A 26,143-nucleotide genomic window follows, 5' to 3' on the forward strand; every position below is an offset into this window, starting at 1 on the left:
AGCTTACTGCAACCTCCGCCTCCTGGGTTCAAGCGATTCTCCTGCCTCAGACTCCCGAGTAGCTGGGATTACAGGCATGTGCTACCATACCTAGCTAATTTTTGTATTTTTAGTAGAGATGGGGTCTCGCCATGTTGGCCAGACTGGTCTCCAACTCCTGACCTCAGGTGATCTGCCCGCCTCTGCCTCCCAAAGTGCTGGGATTACAGGCGTGAGCCACCACACCCTGCCTTTTTCTAATTTTCTAGTCTAATAGACCTGCCAAGTGCATAAGGAATATGGCTAAACTGACATAGCTTGTCTTGGGAAACCCAAACTGGACCCTGGGCATGACCACGTTTTGGCTAAGATACACCATCCTGCAAAGAATTCCAAGAGCAATCATCTCTCAAATGGCCCTGGAGCCCACAGCTTCATAGCTGGAGAAGTCTACTGCCTTCTCTGTTTTTGAAGCCAAGGACCAACATTATCTACCAGCTTTGTCCAGCCCTCTTCAATTCTCCTGAGTGCTTGAAGGTGATCACAAATAATCTCACATGCATTTAACTTATAACCATAGTGTGGCAGTGAGTCCTCCAGATTGGAAAAGAAAATGCCTATAGAAGATCCAGGTACGCTCTTATGACTGCCGAATTGACTTCAGGATCCAGTCCCGCTTTTTAATGCTGGTCTCCTCTTCCTGTCTTACAGCCTTTAGGTGTTCAGCTGATGTAAATTAATTGCTCCCATAGTCAAGGACTTTAGTAGGTTTGCTTTTCTCTTTTTTTTTTTTTTTTTTTTTTTTTTTTTTTGCTGCTAGTCAACCACATTGTGTTCCAAGAGTACCTTTAAAAAGGTATTTTATGGTTTTATTTAGCTTTGTTTTATTTGTAAAATACCCTTCTGGGCTGTAGGCTTCTAGGCATTATTCACACAGATCCAGCACACTGTTTGGGGTACACTTAAGCCTCTAGAGCCCTTACCCATATTTGCATGCTGCCCAGCTGTGAGTTCATTGCAAAGGTGCGGACGCACCTGCTTGTGATACCTCTCCCTCTTAGCTACTGACTTATTTGTGGCGTCAGAACCCCATTTTCAAGAACTTCCCATTCTGTTTGATGGGAACGAGGGCACTTTTTATAGACTCCAACTCACCTTTAAACTTTGTGAAATCTCTGTTTGTAAACCACAAAATTTATCAGCACAACTCAGTTTCCCATTCCTAGCTTTTGTGAACATAAGGATGACATAAGAATTTCCTCTTACAATGCCTCTCACTCCCACTTCCCCAATCAATTCCTCCCGGTGAATCAGAAGTAAGTTGAGAATAGCAGCTCCACCCACAGCTTTCTGATCCTTCTGAGGGCTGAATCTGCCCACAAGTTAGGTCAAGTGTGTGTCAGAAATGGTTTTTTATCACAGAGACACTATGAGAATGTGCGCGGACAGCTGAGTCTGCCACCTGTCTTTCTGCCTGATTTCTGCAGCAGGAATGAATCACTCACTTCCTGCGTTGATGGCGGCTGTGGCATCGTGTCATCACAGTAGCACTTTTATTCTTTTCTCCATTCATCTCCATTATCTTCTAATATGAAAACCATTATGTAGGTGCATAGATTTATTTGTCCTTGACTTAACAGAGACAGCTTAGTACTCTCCAAAAGAAAAGAAAAAATATGTTTCTTATGAATGGAACATGATAAAATATGCCATCTCTTGGTTGCATTCTAACCGAGTGTCCCATTCCCTGTGATCTTGCTGACTCCTAGGAAGTTCTGCAGAGCTGATCATTTCCTCCACCATCCTAGGTCCGTTTTTGCTTGTTCTGCTCTGTATGATCATTGGGATGGTCCAACCGGCTACATCGTCTCAGGCTCCCTTTGCTAACTGGCTTCCTGCTAGGCTTGGTTTGGCTCATGTGAAGCCCTGGTTGATAGGGTGAGTGGAAGGAAAGGAAAAGCCAGGGCATTTCACCACCTTTAATATACTAATGATTCAAATTTGTGCCTCAGCAAACATGCAGGTTACCTGGGATCCTCAGCAGAGAATAATAGCTACCTCTGGAAATAGTAGGCTCATGAATGCTAAGAGGCTACTGAAATTGCCACCTATATGATGGGACGCTTTGGGTGAGAGGTTCATGGAAGTTCTGATTGATTGGGTTCTTGAAGAGTACATGAGCATTTTCCTGGCAGACCTACTCAGGACAGACATCCCAGGAAGACAGAAGAGAAGATGAGCAGTTATGGAAACCCAAAGTTGTATGGTGTGCTTGCAAATTGGATTAACTTATTAATTTGTAGGACTTTGGGGGCATGATAGGGGATGAAGCCAAAAAAAGAAAAAAAAAATGGATTGAATCCATTATATGAAGGACCCTCTGTAATAACTATGCTTTCTCCCAGGGGTGAGTTCACAGGAGCAACAGAGAGCTCTAGAGTGAGGAGGGTGGGAAGAACAATTTTGTATATCATCTACGTTGTATACTGGGCTTCTATAGGCTGTTGTGTTTGATGAAAGTGTGCCGGCTTAAAAAGTTCAAAAATCCACTGTTGTGACTATAGGAAATGTATTGGTCAGGGTTTTTAGATGCATACGAGAGAATCGCCTCTAGCTGGTTTAGGCAGGGAGGGGTACTGAGGAACAGAGTTCCCAAAGTCAAGGGATGGATCAAGCAGTGGGGTTTAGGCTGGGCTTCCCAAGTGACTCCCAGAATGGCCCACCAGAATCAGTCCACCAAGGGGCTGGCCACTGCGGAAGGGGTCAGGAAGCTGCTGAATTGGGAGACCCCCTCGGGGCTGCTGCTCAGAGCAACTCCAGCTCTGCCATGGCCCCTGACCACAGAATGATGCCCCTGACTCTGTCTCATTCCCTGCATCACTCAGTTCCCAACAAATCCTTGTGGGAGCCCATCTGCGTGGTAGAATCTAAATCATGTAGCCATATCCCAGCAGCAAGGAGGCCAGAAAACGAGGTTTCTGTTGTCTTATTTTTGCATCATATGTTGGAAAGACAGAAATTATCCTGAAAGACACTATCAAAATAGGGATTGTGATCAAAAGATTTGGGGGATACCCAAATGATAGGAGTCCACCTCAGGAAGACGTATTTTCCAAAGGAAGGGAGAGTAGGATGAAATTTGCATTTTAAAATATCATTTTTATGAAACCATTTGTTTTTTAGCCAAGGCCAATCCTGATGACTGTGTGAGGTCATGAGATTGCTGGTTTGTCTAACTAGCTTCACATGTTTTTTTACCAAGTTCTCTAAATCCAAGCTAGCTTTTCATTAACTTTTATGCCAGGCCTCAAATCTTCTTTTACTTACATGGCATGACCTTGGAATCCTTTCCTGGCCTCTCTTTCATGCTTCATTCTTGTGCAGTTTGGTGAAGACCCCCTGTACTCTCAGGTGTAGCATCCTACTGCCACATGAGGGATACCTTAATAATATGAACGTCAGCCACAAGCCTCAGCCCTTTCCAATGTCATGTCCCACAGTGCATAACATACCAGCAAATGTTTATCACAACCTACTCAAGGCCAGTCATTCAGTTTCCAGGACTCTCAATGAGGTTGGGCCGGAATTTCCTGTTGCTATGGAATAAAGCATGAACAATTGCCACATGATGTGTTGCTAAAATGAATGCAGTATCATTAGCATGGTGGACACTGTGATGCGCCACCAGATCCCCCTTCAGGAGGGACTTGTTGCCTGGCTGCTGGGAGTGCTGACCATAGGGAGTCTATAGCTGCCACCAGCCCCTGCAGGGGTACCTTGGCTGAAGGGGGCTGCCTAGGCAAGGGTCATGCCATGCCCAGGGATACCCACATCCAGCGACTGATGCTGGTGGGGGTACAATGGCATAGCCATCTCACCCCACCTCGGGACACCCCTATAAGGTTGACTCATCCTGAATCCTGAACCTCATCTCCATGTCCCTGTGTCCACTCCTGCTTCCTTCCCATTCCACAGGCACTGATCCCATGGGCGCTCCTTAATAAGCCTCCTGTACCCTAAACTCTGTCTCCAAGTCTGCTTCTGGGAGACCCCAACCCATGACCATCAGCCTCTTCTAGAAGTACACAGATGCCCCAGCATGCCACACTCCGGGTAGATACTCCACCCTCCCAGGACACCCAATTCACCTTAGAAATGTGAAGCTGCCAACTGCTCTTAGCAAGGAGATGTCTGGTACTTGGTGCTTGGAAGTAGTTTCGTTCATCTAAAAACTTAACATAAATTTTTACATTAACATTTTTTAACCTGAAAAAATTGAATTCTAGTTAGTGATATGTATGTTAGAAGTATTTGGTGGGAAGTACAGACATCCAAGTTTTTCTTTTAAATGCACCAAAAATAAGATGGATTGAGGGATGCGTAGAGGGAGGTAGAGATGGAAAAATATGGATAAAACAAATATTGTAAAATGTCAGTGGTAAAATCTTGGTGGTGTGTATGTGAGTGTTCACTGAAAAATTATTTCAATTTCGCTCTGTTTGAAACTTTTAAAGTATTGGGAAAATAAATAGGTATGACTGAATAGGAAGAGTAGACTGAGATTGTTTTATGAACTTATTTCAAAGATAAAGTTAAGCCCGTCAAGTACTTGAGATTATATCAGTGTAATTTCCCTGATACATTTGAACCCATCGTTTATTTAGCAAACATTTATTGAGCAGGTACAATGAGCTTGGATATACAGTAAGTGTTCCAGGGAGGACAAAGAAATATAAGAGCTATATTCTGCAAGTTTATTATAGTAGATACAATAAATACATATGGAAAGTTAAACAGTAATAGTTCATATCACCCTAGACATAGACTTTTAAAATACATGGATTCTCCTTCCTATAGGAGATAGCTACAAAGCAAAACACAAACAAAAACAAATGCATGTATTGGTTCTACCATACAGATGATGTTTCTAGCAATGAATAATAATAATTATAATAAATGATAGCAGATCTTACACAGTGTTCGCCATGTACCTGGCAATGTTCCAAGGGCTTCACCTATTTCAATGCATTTCATCCGTACACTGTGTGGTGGTGAGAATGTATCTGCAGATTTGCAACTAAAGGGGACGTGACTGGCCGAGGGCACCACCTGCTGTGCTCTCTAATCCATCACTGAATTTCTAAGCCAGTGGCTGAGCCCAGTGGGGATACTAAGGCAAGCACATTCCCAAGGACGCAGGCGGCCTCTGATAGTCATCGCTGGCTCTGTGACTCCCAGATGGCCTTGCCAACCTTTCTCAGCCAGCATGGTGATCTAGGATGCTGTCCCCAACCTTCCTTCCTCCCCACTCTCCTTTACAGAGACAAGACCTGTGTGGCATCCGGATGGCTCTCCCCACCTCCCTAGACTGCCTCCCTCTTGCTCCCCACTGTCCCTCCCAGGGCTAATTTTTGGAAATAGTAAAAAAGACTCACCCTCAAGCATGCCTTTCAAAGGCAAACCAACTGCTCTGTAGCCCACACCCCAGCCACCTCTTTCATGGGCTCCCACCCTCCGGGCCATGACCCACCAGCCCTGATCACCCCGGGGCCAGGTACCAGACAACCAGGGACAGCCCCTTCCTTAGTCCCTCAGTGCCCCAGACTGGGTAACTTAGAAACAATAGGCATTTATTCTTAACAGTTCTGGAGTCTAGGAAGTCCAAGAAGAAGACACCAGCAGGTTCAGTGTCTGGTGAGGGCTGCTCTCTGCTTCCAGGTGTTGCTGCATCTTCTGGAGGGGACGAATGCTCTGTCCTCATGCAGCAGAAGGGACAGAAAGGGCCAACTCACCTCCTGAAGCCCTTTGGTAAGACCCTAATCTATTCATAAGGGCAGGTCCCTCATGGCCTTCTCCCCTCCTAAGGGCCCCACCTCTTAACACTGTTGCACTGAGGATTAAGTTTTAACATGAATTTTGAAGGAGGCACAAACATTCAAACCACAGCAGCCCCTATGCTCCAGAGCCTAATGAAATTATTCAAACCACCCATTCCTAAGCCGGATTACCCTGCTCTACATGTCCCTCCCCACGGAAACCACAGTGAAAGCTCCCGCCCACAATTTTCCCCTCACCTTCTGCCTCTAACAGACCCTGGTGCTTCCCTGTGTGGCCCCTGACAACGTGGCAAGCCCTCCTCTTGGGATCTGTGAGTAACAAACCATCTTTTCAATGATAGTCATCTCCTGATATGCTGGCCTTGCCAAAACAAAATCATAATAAAACCTATATCTATCTATATATATATAGATATAGGTTTAATTTATATATATATATATTTTTTAACTTTAAGTTCCAGGATGCACGTGCAGAACATGCAGGTTTGTTACATAGGTATACGTGTGCCATGGTGGTTTGCTGAACGTATTGACTCATCCTTTGTGTTTCCTCCCCTCACTCCCCCACTCCCCAACAGGACCCGGTATGTGTTGTTCCCCTTCCCGTGTCCACATAAAACCTATATTTTTTAAAAGCCAGTTAAGTACAAATGTCCCTTGGTGTTCAGCTTTTCTGAGTTACTGTTTACAACGTGTTGAGCTCTTAAAATAGCAAGAATGCCAAGAATATTTTGCTCTCAATTACTTGGTTTTATGGTCTTACATGCACAAGGAAGAGAACAGAAGGTATCTCTATATGCGTAGCGAGTGTAGCAGTGCGCTTGGGGCCCCACCAGATCTTCAAGCCTGGGCTGGTGCCCCACCGTGTTGGGAGTGGTGGCTGCTAACTGGCCTCCCTCCCCAGGAGATTCTCCCCTGTGAGATGCAAGGCAGCCCACAGCCCGTGGCTGACTAGCACAGGGGTGCAAAACTGCAGTCCCCTCGCCCCAGTGCAGGACCAAATCTGTGTTCAAACCCCAGAGCTCCCTGCAGGCTTAGGCTGAGGTTGGCATCCTGCTGAGGTCCCATTCCCCTGCCCCCTCCTGCTTGTCCCCGTCCCCTTCTCCTGAGAGCTTTCCTCCACCACATCGCCTGCACAAGGATCCCCTGTGAGTGAGACCCCCAGTGGCCTGGTAACCCACAACTAAGCATCACATGAAATGTGGAGGGACCTTGTGCTGGGTGCAAGGTTTTCCCCTAGTGTGTGTAATGGTTATGGATCATTTAGTGACTCCTGCTAATCTCCTTAGTACAGACTGTCAGAGCCTAGTTAATGGATCAGCCCATAGGCAGCTCCCTAAATATTCCACCTATAAAGAACATGAAATAAACCACTGGCATGAGCAGCAGATTACCTATGAGCAAATTCACATCCCCTCATTCAGCTTTTTGCTTAAGTGGGAAGATGCAACTGGGACCCATTTTTGCCAAAGTGGAGGCTGCCTATGGGTGACAATAGCAGGGAGAAGGGATAGCCCATGTTTATGGGGCACTTGCTTGGTGCCAGGTACCCTGCTAAGCACAGGAAGGACAAATGGCCTAACCCAAATCGCACAGCTAGTAAGCAGCAGCATTCAGCCCCATAGCTGCAACCTCCCACCCAGTGCGACACTCTGGTTCCCTGACAGGCTCCTCCTCCTGCCCTCCCGCCCCCTTAAAAGTGGAGGAGCAAATCAAGAATACTGGTGTGAAGGGAGGCACCTCATGGCTGGCCCTGTTGGCTGTATTTAGTCTTCAGATTTCATAAATATGCAAACTAGGAAAATAGAATAATCTTCGGTCTTTTTAGTTTTTTCTTTTGTTTTTGTATTATTCTTATCTTTTGTGGTAACATGTAGACCTGACATCCCAATCTTCTAAGTTGTATAATAAATAATGTTCATCATTCTCTTTAAAACTTGACTCTAGGCCAGGCACAGTGGCTCACACCTGCAATCCCAGCACTTTGAGAGACTGAGGCAAGAGGATCCAGGAGGTCAAGGCTGCAATAAGCCAACAGCAAGCCACTGCGCTCCAGCCAGGGCAACAGAGCAGGACCCTGTGAAGAAAAGAAAGAGAGAGAGAGAGAGAGAGAGAAAGAAAGGAAGGAAAGAGAGAAAGAAAAAGAGAGAGAGAAAAAAGAGAAAGAGAAAGAAAAAGAGAAAGAAAGAGAAAAAGAGAAAGAAAGAGAGAGAAAGAAAGAAAGAGAGAGGGAGGAAGGAAGAAAGGATGGAAGGGAAAGAGGAAGGAAGGAAGGAAGGGAGGAAGGAAGGGAGGGATTTCCTAGACTAACTCCCACACTGCATCTATCATTTTCTTCATGTCTGCACTAGTAATTATGTAAATTATAGCACATTGTTTTGTTTATATACATATACATATGTGTGTGTGTGGTGGTGGTGAATGTGTGTATCTATAAGCATGTGTGTGGAATGTATATAAATCTTCTTTATTGTTTGAAGTGCTCATGTGTAAATGTTTTTGCCTTCAACTTCATTAAAATGTTTTGAGGGCAGAATATTTTAAAGTCTTCAATAACAATCATTATATTACTTTAAACGAGATCAGATAAAAAAGGACATAAATAAAGTCTACTGAGTTATAAAAGGAATAAACCGAATTTCACATCATTTACATGAGGCAATTAAAAGATCAGCATTTAGAAAGCTATACTGTAAGGTAAATAATCAGTACCCGAAGGCAAATGGTAAGGAAATATTTAGTTAACAGAAAGAAGTCAGTTTATCTCAAAAGCCATCTTCCCTGAAATTCGGGCCTGCATTGCTTTGCTTAAGTAACAGCAAATATGAATGGGAAGTTGAGTGGATGCTCAGAATTATTTAAATTTTTTCAAGCTTTTTTCAAATACTCCATTTAGTGAACCAGGCTGAGTAGAAAAATCTCTCCTCTCCATGAACTTGTTTAATTGCAGAAAAGCTACAGAAGGAAAGGTTCCTGGCCAGAAGGAGAGAGTGCATCTTGCTCCTCTAAGGATGACAGTCGATGAGGGAATCCAGGGTCCTTGCCTGTCACACATTCCTCTGAGCTCTGGGCACTGTGCTAGGACCGGGACTGGCTGCCTTTGTTCCTTTGGGGCATGGCCAGGCCATCTGGTATCCCGGGCTACCAGATAAGTCGCCCTGTTCTGCATCCCAGAGGGAGAGCTGAGCTCTGCACCAAGCACTTAGGGACAGAGCAGTGGTCTGAGCTCAGCCACTTTTGTTCCCACGACTGGCATCATCTGGTGACATCAGATGCTGCACAATCCATGTCGACTGCAGACCACTAGGCAAAGTGGGTTACAGAATTAATGCACTGAGTGCTCCAGCGATTATAACACGGAACATAAGAGATCCCCATTTCTTCCAGGTAAATTCTTGTTTCAATTAACTAAAATTTGAGTGAATTCATAAGTGACTAGTTCCTCATGACGCCATCGCACCAAAACTAAATTAAAGGATTAATCCTCAATTTCCACATTAGTAACTTAAATATTAGAGCATGAAAAGATTTGTAATTCTCATTACAGATCACCGGCTCCTTCTTCAGAAAAATTGGACTAATTAGATCTAACTTAATTCCTCACAGTTATGTCCCTACTTTAATTGGAATTACATTAAATATTGATAGTAAATTAAAGAATATTTTCATGGATAGAATTTCTAATCTACCAATTAGGAGACCATGATCTCTCTCTCTCTCCATTTATCTAAATCTTTCTTCATTTCTCCTATTAGGGTTATATAATTTTGAATGGCTCTTATGTTTATTGAATTATGTAATTCTCATCTATTTAATTTTTGTAGCTGTTATGATAGAGGAAGATGAGTTTCTGTTCCATTACTAACATTAAATAATGCTGTTGATTTTTACATTTATAGGTAACATCCTGTAATCTTGCTGAACTTAACTATTTTCTTAAATAAATTTTTGTTGATTTTTGCCAAATTCAAGGTATATAATCACATTATTATAAAAAGCAACAAAAATGCATCAGAGTCTTAGTGACAAGTATTGATTTTAGAGGAATGGGAAGATATTGAAAGAGCCTCATCCTGGCCACTGCGCCATTGTATTAACTACCATTTATTGTATATCATGTGCAGACACCTCCCCTAAAGCTTTATCTATATAATTTCCATACAACACTGCTGTGAGATGGGTACTGTAATGATCCCCATTTTGCAGATATGTGTGGAAACTAAGCCTCAGAGAGATTAAGTAACACTGAACATCACACACACACCCCCCCCCCCCCCCCCCGCCCACCACACACACACAGAGTGAATTACACAGCTTGGGTTTTAACCCAGCTCAGTGTGAGCCCAGAAGCTGTTCATGTAATAGCAGCAAAAAAGAAATAATGTACTTGCGAATTAACTCAATACACATGAAGTATTCAAAGAAAATTAAAATACCTCCAGGGAAAATAAAGGCTCTGAGAAATCCACAAGGAAGCATTATCTCTTTCTTAATCTTCACTAATTTCACAAATGCGAAATAGTCTCTTGTTGTCAGTTTAATTTGCGTTTTTGTTACTAGGAAGTTTCAACATTTTCAAATTAATCACATATCTTTTCTATCCTGTGTTTTTTCTATTCAAAATTTCTAATTTCACCATTGGGATACTAGAGTTTTTATTGCTGTATTTAAATTCATTATAAGTTAAGTATATTATCTTTTATAAATTCTTAGCAAATGATAAGCCAAGCTTTTGCTTTGCTTTTTAATTGTTTATTATATATGCTGATATACAGATAACTATTTTTAATATAATTAAATTTGTCAACCTTTTTCTCCTTGCTTCTTTCTTTTTTCTCTTTCCTTTCTTTTTTCTTTCCTTTCTTCCTTTCCCTCTCTCTTTCTTTCTCCATCCTTCTTTCCTTTCTTTCTTCCCCTCCCCTGTCTCCTTTCCTTTCCTTTCTTGTGGGAGTGAATGTTGAGAATGATCTTCTCAATCCAGAGATAAGACAGACATATGCCTGTATTTTCATCTGGTTTCACTATTTATTGACTTAACTATAATATATCTGAAACATATTTTGAGTGGAGGGGACAAGAAAAAGAAAGTAATTTATTCAGCTGGCTAAAACAGTCACTTCACAAAAATCAGAGGGTTTTTTAATTAAAAAATCACCCTCAGATTTTAGTTTAAAAACAAAAACATATCTTCTCCCATTGGAAGGCTATTTCCATCTTCTTTTAACATGAAGTAACTTTTGCTAGTTACATTCTGACTTCTTTTTAAACAGATTCTGCAATAAGTAAGTCTAAGATCAGTCATACTACATTGCATAGGATATTGTGAACTAAGCTTGCATTTGTTTTGTGTCTTGAGGAAGAGAGATATGGCCTGGTTAATTAATTAATTTACCCAATCAAGTTTAAGAGTGGTGTTAATTTTAATAAGACTGTTACTTTTTGTACTTTCTAAAAATTAAAGTATGATCTACATACTCTAAGGTTCATACATATTCAAGGTTCATCCATGTTGTAACCCATATCAGTAATTCAGTCCTTTTTATAACTACATATATATTTCATTGTATGGACATACCCTATTCTGTTTGTCCATTCATTAATTTACAGACATTTGGATTGGGTCTACTTTTTGGCTATTATGAATAATGCTGTGTGACCCTGGGAGGATCGTGTGTGGCTGTAGCCACTCCCTTTCTCACTGGGATTCATGCTGGGGGCTGCAGCTGGCTGCTTCCAGTCAGGTCTCTTTCCCCCATGGCTATGGGAAATCATACTCCCAACTGTGGTGAAATCTAAACCAATGGCCTGGATGAGTCTTTTGCAGACAGGTTTGGCACTGTTTGGATAGCTTGGCAAGTCTCTGCACACCTGCACTCCAGCGTCTATTTCTCTAGTGTGGGAAGTAACTCTGGGTGCAGAGCTGGTGCTGAGGGTACCACCACCTCCCCACACACTGGGGTCCCCGAGACTTCACACGAGCCTCCTCTCCAGCCCCCAAAGCTCCACCCAGTGGCCTGACAACACCAGCTTGTCAGCCTGGATGGCCCGGGAGGCCTCTAGGATCATTTTAAATCCATCCATGAGTGGACCAACCTGATGATTGGGAACAGGATTCCAGCAGGACTGTTGGGTGAGATTGTTTCTGCAGTGGGAGGAGCACAAACCAGAGTCTGTGCAGCCCCAGTGCTCAGCGCCTCATGGATGCTCCCTGGCATCTGTTCCGATCCCCCGGTCAGCTTTAACCTTTGCCTGACAACCATGTGGTTTCTAAGGAGGAACAAAACCGGTGAGAAAAGCTACTGTGCACAAAGTCCCTTTTGTTGGTACACAATTGCATAAATACTTGAGAAGGAAAATGAATAAAGGCCAGGATGGGACCTCCCTCCTCATGGCAGTGAGAATAACTTGCCCTTGGGCATGCCCTGGAACCTGCATACAGCTTTCATGAGCTAGATCCGCCGTATCATACCAGCCACAGTGTGGAGACTGAGCAGGACCTGCTGCCCACATTTTGCAGATGAAGACATGGAAACTCGATGAGGTTCCATAACCCAGCCAAAGTCACAAAACCACCTAAGTGATGGAGTTCACCATGTCTCTGGGTCCCTGGCTTAATGCTTTTCTCTACCAGGGGCTATTTACCCACTCAGAGTCTGTTCTGTCTTAAGAGAATTGCTTGGCTAGAGAAGATCCTTTCCTTCCTTCTCTCTACCACCTCCCCCTGGAGGATCTAGTTCCACCCTTACCTCTGGTTTCTCTCCTGGGCCTTTCTTCTTGCACCTTTGCAACCCTGTCCCCCTTCCCTCTCCACTTTTCTTTGTGCAAGATGGCTAGCAAGGTCCTCCGCTTTCCCACTCACCCTCTGAATGAATCCTATCTAAAACACTTGGCTTCAAATCCAATGGGACATTTGAAATGTACAGTACTGACATGTTTAAAGTGAGAGTAAGCAGTATCTTGAAATCAAAAGTGCTTCTGTAAATGCAAAATTGAAACCCGCCTTTCCTGCAGCAGTAAAGCCTTAGAACTGCAAGGAATTTGAAAGAGTAGCTATTTATAAAAAATATGTTAATACATGTATTTGAGGACAATTGCCTAAAATTAATATACCAAATGATAACAGTGGTTACTTCGAGGTGGCAAGATTATAAATGTTTTTGGTATTCTTCTTCCAGCTTTATTGTATTCCCTACAATGAGTAGTTATTATTTCTATAATCAAGGAAAAAGCTAAACACTTTTAGTTTTAGCCAACTCCAACCTCAAATTTCACAAACAGAGAAACAGAAACTTGGAGAGAACATTCCTGGTCACACAAAGGTTTGCCAGTGGAAGTGGGTGAGTCCGGGTCTCAGGGTTTCCTTCCCCACGCCTTTTCCCTGGTGCCACACCTTGGTAAGAGAGTGGCCACGCTCAGCACTGCATACTTGGGCAGCAGTTTGCGGTTGGTTGGTTGTCTATCCTTACAAGGTGCCTGATTTTCACCAGTGTGACCGTGAGCAGGCAACTTGGGGAAACACAAGTTAAAAGAAAGAGTTGTTCTTATGTTCTTTTTTAAAGCGCAAACACACCTTGTCATTTCCTTTCCATAGAGAGCCCTTCCCCACAGTTTATAGGAATGCCTTATCATTGTTGACATAGCCTATTCATGGGCTTCTGTCAAGGGTAAGTCCCCATGCCCCTTAGCCAACCAGAAACCACTTCTGTTAATTGAGGAAATGTCTTTACATGCCCTTACGTTCAGTCACGCCCTGAAGTGCTGGGAGAACATCTTCATCCAGGATGGGCAGTGAGAGACAAAGCCTTGAATCCACACAGTTCCATTTCCTGGGGCCGCGTAGAGCATTTTTCATGCATGTTCCACAAGCTCCTTTCATGGGCACCTCATTATGCTCAGAGTTATCCAGAGCAATTGATGAACAAATGTCTTTTCTTTCTAGGAACTCACAGATTTCATATCTTGAAAACTGGTTAAGAGAGTTTGTTGTTGAGAGATGAGACATAACCCACATGTAAGAGTGTTTCCATCATCTCCAATGTGGACTTTTGTCTCACTTTTCTCTTTTTTCTTCGGCCTCTCTTATTCTCCAAAAGTTATCTGTTCTTTAGGGAACATTTGATCCTATGGGTCATTTTCAATCCCTCGTTAACTACCAGGCAAGGACTTTATTTTCTTTTAGAGATAGGGTCTCACTATGTTGCCAAGAGTGAGAGTGAGAGTGGCTTTTCACAGATGTGAACGTAGCACATTGCAGCCTCAAACTCTTGGCCTCAAGTGTTCCTTCCACCCCAGCCTCCCAAGGACAGTAAAATCCTTTTGAAAAAATCCTTAGCCGAGTGAGGTGGCTACAGGCGTGAGCCACCACACTCGGTGAAGGGTTTTTTCAGAAGGATTTTACTGTGATTTTTTTGGCAGTGCTGGCTTGAACATGAATTGGCTTTTGTTCTTTCAGTTCTATTGAAGTGAATTAAATCTATAACCTCACCTGGAGTTGGGAGTAACAAACGCAGCCCCATAGATTTTGCCAGCTTATGGAATTAAAAAGGCCACCATTGAAATGACGATCTGAACCATAAAGGCAGAGTCTCCTCTTTCCCTACTATAAAGTGTTCATGTTTATTTGGGGGATGATCCAGGCATCCACACTGTAAAGGGGCTTATCATGTGACAAAAGTGACCTTTTCAAACATTGAAACCTGTGAGAGCATCCCACAGCTGAAAATCAGGGAAGGGAACTGGCACCAATGAAAAAAAGCATTTAAGGATGCACAGGGGCTAGGCTGGCTTGCAGGCAGGACTGCCCTTGTACCTACTCTGTGCAGGTCCTGCTGCGGAGCTTTGTCAGTATGAAGGCTAAGTCACATGAGGAAGCTGCAGAAGAAAAGTTTGAAGCTAACAAAGTTAGTTCATGAGATTTAAGAAAAGAGGCCATCTGCAGGTGCCGGTGGAGAATCTGCAGCAAGCTGTCCAGAAGATCTAGCCAAGATAATTGATAATTGCAACTCACTACACTAAACAACAGATTTTCATTGTAGATGAAACAGCCTTTTGTTGGAAGAAGATGTCATCTACAGCTCTTATAGCTAGAGAGAAGTCAATGCTTTGCTTCAAAACATCAAAGAACAGGCTGACTCTCTTGTTAGGGGCTAATGCAGTTGGTGACCTTAAGTTGAAGCCAATATTCATTTATCATTCCCCAAATCCTAGGGCCCTTCATAATTAGGCTAAATCTACTCTGCCTGTGCTCTACAAATGGAACTGCAAAGCCTGTATGACAGCACATCTGCTTTTTTGTTTCTTTGTTTTTTTTGTTTGTTTGTTTGAGACACAGTCTTGCTCTGTTGCCCAGGCTGGAGTGTAGTGGTGCGATCTTGGCTCACTGCAACCTCTGCCTCCTGAGTTAAAGCAATTCTCCTGCCTCAGCACCCCCTAGTAGCTGGGATTACAGGCACTCACCAGCATCCCTGGCTTTCTTTTTTTTTTTTTGTATTTTTAGTAGAGATGGGGTTTCGCCATGTTGGCCAGGCTGGTCTTGAACTCCTGACCTCAGGTGATCCACCTGCCTCGGCCTCCCAAAGTGCTGGGATTACAGGCGTAAGCCACTGCACCCAGCCACACATCTGTTTACAGGATGGTTTACTGAATATTTTAATCCCACTGTTGAGACCTACTGCTTAGAAAAAAATACATTTCTTTAAAAATATTACTGCTTATTGACAATGCATCTGGCCACCCAAGAGCTCTAACTGAGATGTAAGAAGAGATTCGTGTTGTTTTCAGGCCTGCTAACACAGCATCCATTCTGCAGCCCATGGATCAAGAAGTAATTTCAACTTTCAAGTCTTATTATTTAAGAACTACATTTTGTAAGGCTGTAGCTGCCATGGGTAGTGATTCCTCTGATGGATCTGAGCAAAATACATTGAAAAATCTTCTGAAAAGAATTCAGCATTCTAGATGTCACAAAGAACATTCATGATCCACAGGAGGAGGTCAAAATATGAGTATAAATTGGAGTTTGGAAGAAGTTGATGCCAACTCTCATGAATGATTTTGAGGGACTCAAGACTTCTGTGGAGGAATCTGCTGCAGATGTGGTAGAAGCAGCAAGAGAATAGAATTAGAAATGGAACCTGAAGATGTCGTTGAATTACTGCAATCCCATGATAAAACTCAAATGAATGAGGAGTTGCTTCTTGCAAATGAGCAAAGAAAATGGTTTATTGAGATGGAATTGCTCCTGGTGAAGATACTGTGAACAGTGTTAAAATGACAACTAAAGATTTAGAATATTTTATAAACTTAGTTGATAAAGTAGTGGCAGGATTTGAGAAGATTACTCCAATTTTGAAACAAGTTCTACTGTGGGTAAAATGCTATCAAACAACATCACATGCTACAGAGAAATCTTTGATGAAAAAAAGTCAATCAATGTGACAAACATCATTGTTGTCTTATTTCAAGAAATTGCCACAGCAACACCAACTTTCAGCAACCACCACTCTGATCAGCCAGCAGCCATCAACATCAAGGCAAAACTCTCCACCAGCAAAAAATGACAACTTGCTGAAGGCTCAGATGATCGTTAGTATTTTTCGGAGATAAAGTATTTTTACAGACACAAATTGTTATTAGGTACTTAATAGACTATAGTAGAATCTAAACATAACTTCTACATGCACTGGAAAACCAAAAACTTTGCATGACTCCCTTTATTGCAATATTCACTTTATCGTGATATCTGCTTTATTGTGGTGGTCTGGAACCAAACCAACAGTATCTCCAAGACGTGCCTGGACTACCACAATCCACCAGCATGCGCAAATATCAACTGGCAAGCAATATTGAAAAATATAGTCACTTTTATTTAATTTCTTTTGAAAAGAACTAATCATATTAGAAGTAAAAAGTTATTCTGAAAAAAAATAACCTTTAGTCCTCAAAATGATTTCAAATAAAAACTATTGACTTTACAAAGAATACATTTTATCCTTCTATAAAACATGCAATTCTTTGACTCATTAACTATTCATAACTTTTAAAAACAACATGATTTGGGCAAATTAACAATCTTTAGAGTACAAATACCTTCAATGGGGAAGAATAAATCTTTAATTTCAATATGATGGTAAATCATATTGAAATCCTCCAGTATGTCAAATTCCAATGCCAAAATAAGGGAGAGTAGCTCTAGAAATGATGTTGGTGGAGTGTTTTTCCAGTTTGGCTGGCAAGATTGGAAACAGTTTGTAATTTCAAGCCTGTGCTGTTGGGAGTTACCTCATTTAAACACTTCATTGCCTCAGATATGTGAGGGATAAAAAAACATCACTTGCCTTTGAATCTGGGACCAACTATTCTACTAAGATATAAGCTAAAGGCTCAAAGCCCCTTAAGGTTAAACTGAAACCACTCGAATATAAGCATGATAAATAATGGTGTTTAATTTTGCTACAATTTTTCCTATTGCCAATAGCATGCAACCATATTGCTTTCAACATTAGTCTATTGTAACTCAGAGAAGTCTTATTGTCCCAAAGGAATGACTGCTGCAGGGGACACAAGCTCAAAAACTAGGTAGTCAAGCAAATGGTTGCATGGCTGGTGTGTGACAGGTGGGAATGATGGAGAACATGGCCAACTAGAGAGCTTCTTCTTCTTCTTCTTCTTCTTCTTCTTCTTCTTCTTCCTTCTTCCTCTTCCTCTTCTTCTTCTTCTTCTTCTTTTAATTATACTTTAAGTTCTGGGATACATGTACAGGACATGCAGGTTTGTTACATAGGTATACACGTGCCATGATGGTTTGCTGCACCAATCAACCTGTCATCTACATTAGGTATTTCTGCTAATGCTATTCCCCCACAGTCCCCCACCCCCCAACAGGCCCCGGTGTGTGATGTTCCCCCCTCCCTGTGTCCATGTGTTCTTGTTGTTCAACTCCCACTTATGAGTGAGAACATCTGGTGCTTGGTTTTCTGTTCCTGTGTTAGTTTGCTGAGAATGATGGTTTCCAGCTTCATCCATGTCCCTGCAAAGGACATGACCTCATCCTTTTTTATGGCTGCATAGTATTCCATGGCATATATGTACCACATTTTCTTTATCCAGTCTATCATTGATGGGCATTTGGGTTGGTTCCAAGTCTTTGCTATTGTGAATAGTGCTGCAATAAACATACATGTGCATGTGTCTTTATAGTAGAATGAGTTATAATCCTTTGGGTATATACCCAGTAATGGGATTGCTGGGTCAAATAGTATTTCTAGTTCTAGATCCTTGAGGAATTGCCACATTGTCTTCCACAATGGTTGAACTAATTTACACTCCCACCAACAGTGTAAAAGTGTTCCTATTTCTCCACATCCTCTCCAGCATCTGTTGTTTCCTGACTTTTTAATGATCACCATTCTAACTGGTATGAGATAGTATCTCACTGTGGTTTTGATTTGCATCTCTCTAATGACCAGTGATGATGAGCTTTTTTTCATATGTTTGTTGGCCACATAAATGTCTTCTTTTGAGAAGTGTCTGTTCATACCCTTCACCTACTTTTTGATTTTTTTTTTGTAAATTTGTTTAAGTTCCTTGTAGATTCTGGATATTAGCCCTTTGTCAGATGGATAGATTGCAAAAATTTTCTCCCATTCTGTAGGTTGCCTGTTCACTCTGATGATAGTTTCTTTTGCTGTGCAGCAGCTCTTTAGTTTAATTAGATCCCATTTGTCTATTTTGGCTTTTGTTGCCATTGCTTTTGGTGTTTTAGTCATGAAGTCTTTGCCCATGCCTATGTCCTGAATGGTATTGCCTAGGTTTTCTTCTAATGTTTTCATGGTTTTAGGTCTTATGTTTAAGTCTTTAATTCATCTTGAGTTAATTTCTGTATAAGGTTTATGAAAGGGGTCCAGTTTCAGTTTTCTGCATATGGTTAGCCAGTTTTCCCAACATCATTTATTAAATAGGGAATCCTTTCCCCATTGCTTGTTTTTGTCAGGTTTGTCAAAGATCAGATAGTTGTAGATGTGTGGTGTTACTTCTGAGGGCTCTGTTCTGTTCCATTGGTCTATCTACCTGTTTTGGTACCATTACTGTGCTGTTTTGGTTACTGTAGCCTTGTAGTATAGTTTGAAGTCAGGTAGTGTGATGCCTCCAGCTTTGTTCTTTTTGCTTAGGATTGTCTTGGCTATATGGGCTCTTTTTTGGTTCCATATGAAATTTAAAGTAGTTCTTTCTAATTGTGTGAAGAAAGTCAATGGTAGCTTGATGGGGATAACATTAAATCTATAAATTACTTTGGTCAGTATGGCCATTTTCACGATATTGATTCTTCCTATCCATGAGCATGGAATGTTTTTCCATTTGTTTGTGTCCCCCTCGTATTTCCTTGAGTAGTGGTTTGTAGTTCTCCTTGAAGAGGTCCTTCACATCCCTTGTAAGTTGGATTCCTAGGTATTTTATTCTCTTTATAGCAATTGTGAATGGGAGTTCACTCATGATTTGGCTCTCTATTATTGGTGTATAGGAATGTGTGTGATTTTTGCACATTGGTTTTGTATCTTGAGACTTTGCTGAAGTTGCTGATCAGCTTAAGGAGATTTTGGGCTGAGACGGTGGGCTTTTCTAAATATACAATCATGTCATCTGCAAACACAGACTATTTGATTTCCTCTCTTCCTATTTGAATATGCTTCATTTCTTTCTCTTGCCTGATTGGCCCAGCCAGAACTTCCAATACTATGTTGAACAGGAGTGGTGAGAGAGGACATCCTTGTCTTGTGCCGGTTTTCAAAGGGAATGCTTCCAGTTTTTGCCCATTCAGTATGATATTGGCTGTGGGTTTGTCATAAATAGAGATAGCACCTTCTTCTATGGGCAGGGGCACCAGTTACTCCATCCAGCCTACCATAATTACCTGAGAATACAGGACCTGTGCTCACAGACCTTTTGATTTTTCAAAAGACAACAGAAATCCAGATTTGTAAGTAGTATCTCTTAATTTTTGAACATTAGCAACTATTCCATTTTTCTTTTGCTTATCTCTTTTTGTAATATTGGGCAGACCAAAATTAAATTAGTGTTTTGCCCTGCAGTCAACATTGTTTTGTCACTGAATAGGATAATGGCACAGCTGAGTTGCTGAAGATCCTCTTGAGGGATGCTCATTGATTCCTTTTTTGCTTTTTATCCTTCATCTGAAGCAGTTAGCATTTGTTTGCAGTTTTCATGTAATTTTTCCCTTAGTGAAAGTCCAAAGGGTTTTGATGCTCATCAGCTCACTCTACCCTTGCTCATAAAACTGTGAGTTTAGGCCATTCTTCCTTACTCTTCATCCCTGAGATATGTTACTACTAAGTGTTGTAGGATTTCTCAGGGTGGTTTTGAAAATTCACATTTTAAAGAATCAGGAAAGCTTATGCATAAACGTGCATGCAGTTAAAAGGGAGGTGCCTAGACTGGCAGTGGGCTCAACAAGAGGGTAGAGGTGCTGCCACTTCAGCTTCCAGAGACCCAGAAGGGGTTCTAGAAGTGTGGCACCCAGCACAGTAGTCCCAGAATACATGGCACTGTCCAGCACTTGACGTATGGCTTGTGTGAACTGAGATGTGCAATCAATGTAAAATACATACCAGATTTAGAAACATAATGAAAAAGAGATAAAATATCTCATTTTTGAAATTGGTTACATATTTAAGTGGCATTTTAGATATATTGGGAAATTAAACAGTATTAAAATTAATTTTACCTGTCTAATCTTACTTTTTAATCTGGTTACTAGAAAATTTAACATTATGACTGTGAGTGGCATTATATTCTGCTGATCAGTTCTGCTCTAGAACAGGGAGGGGCCCATAAACTTTTTTCTGTGGAGGTCCGGAGAGTAACTTTTTTAAGCTCCACAGGGCATATGGTCCTTTTTGCAAACATTCACTCCACCATTCCAGTACAAAAGCAACCATGGATGAGATGTAAATGAATGAGCATGGCTGTGTTCCAATAAAACTTTATTTGCGAAAATAGGCAGGGGCCAGATTTGCTGACTCCTGCTTGATGAGAAAATAAAAGCAAGGGGAGGGAGGGGACATTGAGGTGTTGGTGGCATTCTGTTTCTTGATCTTAATGCTAGTTAAGTGGTGTACTTTTTGAAAATCCATCGAGCTACAGTTATATGATATATGTACTTTTCATGACACATTATACTTCAATAAAAAGTTGACTTAAAAAGAGCAGGGTCTCGGCCAGACAAGGTGGCTCATGCCTGTAATCCCAGCACTTTGGGAGGCTGAGGTGGGTGGATCACGAGGTCAGGAGATCGAGACCATCCTGGCCAACATGGTGAAACCCCGTCTCTACAAAAAACACACAAAAAATTAGCTGGGGATGGTGGTGTGTGCCTGTAATCCCAGCTACTTGGGAGGCTGAGGCAGGAGAATCACTTGAACCAGGGAGTCGGAGGTTGCAGTAAGCTGAGATTACACCACAGCACTTCAGCCTGGTGGCAGAGCAAGACTCCATCTCAAAAAAAAAAAAAAAAAAAAAAAAAAAAGAGTGGGGTCTCTTCTGGAAGATCTGACTAAAAGAAAAAAAGCCGGAGATGTACATCTGCTCTTATTAATCAGTAACAATCCTCTTCCCGATTTAAGAATGAAATAGGTTTTTTTTCACAGTACATAGCAGTTATTTATTTAAATACTTGAAAAGGTTGATGATGGAAAAAATAGGTTTATCATGAGTTTATATCCATTCGATTTATTTTATCATTTAAAAAACTACTGCCTCTAGGTTATTCTAGCCTGACATAGAACACTTTGGCACCTGCAGTTACTGTAATATACTATAATAGACACAGCCATTATAGAATGATTTCCACTTGGGAGGAAATTCAACAGTAGTAAGGATGACTCTTTATTTAAACTAAAAACATTTTTCTAATTCTCTACCATCAGTCGGCCATTTAGTTGTCCAAACTCATCTGGCTTTCCTCAGGTCTCTGTACTTCCATTCTGTACAATGGTCACTACCTTTGTGAGAATTGCACTGGGACAAAATTCAAGCTATTGGCCATTTGGGGAGTAGTAAGGGGATAGAATTCACTGGATATCAAAAGCCTAAACTGTATTAAAGTTGTGCAGACTTAAACCACCAGATTTTGCAAATTAAAAAAAAAAATTCTGGTTCCCTATGAGCTCATCCTGTGCAGAATGAATATGCAGGTTTTACTATTTTGCCATCTGAATATAGACAGACAGAAAAGTATGACTTTTCCTTCTGGACCTCGATGCTGACCAACTATCGGGACACTTGCTCAGGCCTGCTCAGACAGAAATGAGAAAGCGTGGAAACCGGGGCCGAGGTTAGAGGACAGGACGGCCATGGACACAGGCTCCCAAGGTCAGGGCATGGAACTGCCAGACCCAGCAGGGTCCTGGTAGCTGACAGAGCATCGTTCTACCCCAACTCTGCTCCTGCTCAGCAGCGAAGTTACAGAGAGAGAGCTTCCAGAAGTGGAAAGATTTTTAAATAAGTCTTTTAACTTTTTGCCTGTGGATACAGCTGCGTTGACACAAAGCCACGTTTGAGGCATGATGTCTCGGAAGCCTGGCACCACGGACTGTTTTTCTACTGGGACTCATAATTGCTGCCTTTTAAGAGGTGTCCTGTGTTCAGTTTTATCAATGTGGTGCTTGAACCGGACTTTCAGCTGACCCCCAAAAGGAAATAGTTTTAAAAGGAAGAATTTTAAGTCTGCCAAGAGCCAGATAATGGCATAGCACAGAGAAAAGCCAGGGTTTTGTGGTTTGTATATTAAAATACAAGTCTCTTAATGCCTCAAAACAGCAGCCTCCAGAAAATGGGAAGTTTAATAGATGAGGCTAGAAAAAGCAGTTTTAAAGATCGAAATTTTCCCTCTTTGTTCCTTGTGATTTACCCGAAAGGAACAAGTTCCTTTCTCCTGAACCTCTTCCTATGTCTATTTTTGGTTTTATACAAGTGACTGTTCTCATTAAAGTAAATCTCAAAGTGCTCTGAAAATGTCCATGCTGGGCTGCCGGCCTCATGCCTGAGGAGCTTTTGGCCTGGACACTCTGCAAAAATGTGTCCTGAGGACAAAGGCCATTAACATTTGGTTAATCTAACATCATAAATTACTTTTCCCATAAATTACTATTAACAGACCTCCCTCCATACTTTTTCTGAGTGCTGTCTTGCCGTTTTTAACCTCCCTTACATTTCCACCCTTTTGCCCAACACAGAATCACATGAGAGCCCCTGGAGGACACGGGGGAGGGCTGGGTTCAGCTGTTGTCCTAGCACAGTCTGCAGCTTCTCCGTGCAGGCTGTTGTTTTCCCTGACAGTAATCATCTGTCAGGAGAAACGTTATGTATCCCATCATCAGTGTGGACTCTGGCTGGACTCTAGACAATGCACAGAACCATCAGCCATGGTCCTCACAAACCACTTGGCCACTATTGGCTTCTTACCTTCTGTTTGTAGCAGTCACTGCAATAGGCTGGGCCAGGGGACAGCAGAGGAGGTTTGGGGATGCCTGAATTCAACTGGAATGCCACCTACACTTGTATCATCCAACACATGCCCCTGGTGCAGTATATTTGGTTTTAAAACCAGTTTTTAAGGGATGCACATTGTGGTTAGAAATGGCAGACCAGGCTGGGTGCGGTGGCTCCTGCCTGTAATCCCAGCACTTTGGAAGGCCGAGGCTGGTGGATCATTTGGGGTCAGGAGTTCAAGACCAGCCTTGACCAACATGGTGAAAACCTGTCTCCTAAAAATACAAACAAAAACCAAAAATTAGCCTGGCATGTTGGCACATGCCTATAATCTCAGCTACTCAGGAGGCTGAGGCAGGAAAATCGCTTGAACCTGGGATGCAGAAATTGCAGTAAGCCAAGATCGTGCTACTGCACTCCAGCCTGGGCAACAAAAGCAAGACTCTGTCAAAAAAAGAAAGGGAGAAAGAAAGGAAGGAAGGAAGGAAGGAAGGAAGGAAGGAAGGAAGGAAGGAAGGAGAAAGGAAGGAAAGAAGGAAGGAAGGAAGGAAGGAAGGAAGGAAGGTAGGAAGGAAGGAAAGAGAAGAGAAGAGAAAGAAAAAGGGCGAATTTGCCTAACCTGCAGTCTGACACTGATCTCTAGGCATGCTGGGTGCTGGGAACTGGGGTGATGGAGGGGGCCAGTGGCAAAGAGAAAACCTTGGGGCAGGTGAGATGATGCTGGGGAAGGGACCCCAGTGGTGTGGATGTGACACTAGGCCATAGAGGACTCAATCAATAAGAAAGGAAGGATTTGCAGTGTCAGGGGTTCCAGACACAGGTGAATCTTGAAGCCAGGTACAGATGAAGGAGATTGGGAAAAGTTTCCAGCCACTGGGTAGGCCAACCCAGGTGCCAGGGACAAAGAACCTTGGTCTTGGGGCTGGGCATGATGGCTCAAGCCTGTAATCCCAGCACTTAAGGAGGCTGAGGCAGGAAGATTGCTTGAGGCCAGAAGTTCTTGAGATCAGCCTGTGCAACATAGCGAGACTTCATCTCTACAAAAACAAAAAATCAGCTGGGCCTGGTGGTGTGTGCCGGTGGTCCCAGCTACTCAGAGGCTAAGGTGGGAAGATCGCTTAAGCCTAGGAGGTCGAGAATGCAGTGAGTTATGATTGTGCTACTATACTCCAACCTGGGCAATAGAATAGAACTATCTTCTCTTGGGCTCCCAAGAGCTCTAGGGGGGAGTGACCACACATGGTTGCTGGGCACTGTGACAGCTGCCATGAGACCGGCTGAAAAGAGGTATTAGTTAGCTATAGTCCCAGTAGAACTACCTAACAAGGCACCCCCAAACTCAGAGGTATACAACAACAAGCACTTCTTTCTCACACTTACATATGCAGGCTGGCTGAAGTCCAGCTGATCTAGGCTGGGCAGGCTGGGCTCATCTGGGCTCAACTAGGCTTGGCTGCAAGTCGTGGATTGGTTCAGGGCTACTCCATATGTCTTTCATCTTCCCTGGCATCTCTGACACATGTTCTCAGGGCCATGGCAGAAGCACCAGAGCACAAGCCCGACCACAGAAACACTTTTTAGAGCCAGTGCTCATGTCATTTATTCTATCGGGCAATGCAGGTCATGCAGTGAAACCCCACATCAAAGGGCAGGGAAATATGCTCTGCCTCTACGTGGGGAACTGCAAAGCCACATGGCAAAGGGTGTGGATAAATAGAAGGGTAAAGAATTGAAGGTGGGTAACATGACCAAGGTGATTCTACCAGCATCTCCAGGTGGTGATGAAGGCTCCAGATGGACTCCCACTAATTAAGCTCATGCAACTGATACTTAAACCAGAAAGTCACCTTATTGATCTGCAGCTAGAAATCTTAGTATATTGCAGACTAGAAAGCTCCTGTCATCTGCTCAGTGTATTCTTTTCAGTAGGAAATTATGTAGAACATCAAGTCATAATTCCAGCTTTGCTTATGAACATGGAGAGCAAGCAAGAAGCATTGGTTGGGCGATCCTAAAGGCTTGAATTATCCAGGTCTGGTTGCCTGAGGCCTCCCTTTCCACTACAGGAAAACACCTGCCAAAGGGATAGTGGGCAGGCTGCTCCCTTGTTTAGGTAGAGACCTTGCCAAATTACTCTTTGTATGCTCTTTTCTAGCCTCCTCTCTGATCATTCTTAATCTACATTAGTCCTTTACATACAAGGTAATAATGAAATTATTATTCTGTGACTATAAGCCATATTGGGAATTAAGGTCTCTAAGATGCCACAGTCACCTAGTCGCTTAAGACTGTCGCTTAGGATAAGGTGCTTTACATATTCATCAATATCTCTTAAATAGCAATGGATATCATTTGCCATCCTTTTTTTTTAATTATTATACTTTAAGTTCTAGGGTACATGTGCACAACATGCAGGTTTGTTACATATGTATACATGCGCCATGTTGGTGTGCTGCACCCATTAACTCGTCATTTACATTAGGTGTATCACCTAATGCTATGCCTCCCCCTCCCCCCACCCCATGACAGGCCCCGGTGTGTGATGTTCCCCTTCCTGTGTCCATGTGTTCTCATTGTTCAATTCCCACCTATGAGTGAGAATACGCGGTGTTTGGTTTTTTGTCCTTGCGATAGTTTGCTGAGAATGACTGTTTCCAGCTTCATCCATGTCCCTACAAAGGACATGAACTCATCCTTTTTTATGGCTGCATAGTATTCCATGGTGTGTATGTGTCACATTTTCTTAATCCAGTCTATCATTGATGGATATTTGGGTTGGTTCCAAGTCTTTGCTATTGTGAATAACGCCACAATAAACATAC

The 26,143-nt window shown here is 42.4% G+C and overlaps 1 protein-coding gene across 4 annotated transcripts in view; it reads left to right on the top strand.

Annotated features, from left to right (window-relative positions):
* RIN2 (Ras and Rab interactor 2) overlaps positions 1–26,143 on the top strand; it is a 251,239-nt gene that overhangs the window by 68,994 nt on the left and 156,102 nt on the right. For 2 of the 4 annotated variants that reach the window (XM_016937522.4, XM_024352161.3), the window contains exon 3: positions 6,070–6,127. The exons of the other annotated variants lie outside the window; for them this stretch is intronic. Coding sequence is in view for 1 of the 2 variants with exons in the window: in XM_024352161.3 (XP_024207929.2) it covers positions 6,070–6,127 (58 nt within the window). In the remaining variant the exon portion in view is untranslated. The remainder of the gene's footprint in view (positions 1–6,069; positions 6,128–26,143) is intronic. 4 annotated transcript variants of the gene reach the window in all.

This window comes from Pan troglodytes, chromosome 21, assembly GCF_028858775.2.
Source record: "Pan troglodytes isolate AG18354 chromosome 21, NHGRI_mPanTro3-v2.0_pri, whole genome shotgun sequence".
In the NCBI taxonomy this organism is placed as follows: Eukaryota; Metazoa; Chordata; class Mammalia; order Primates; family Hominidae; genus Pan; species Pan troglodytes.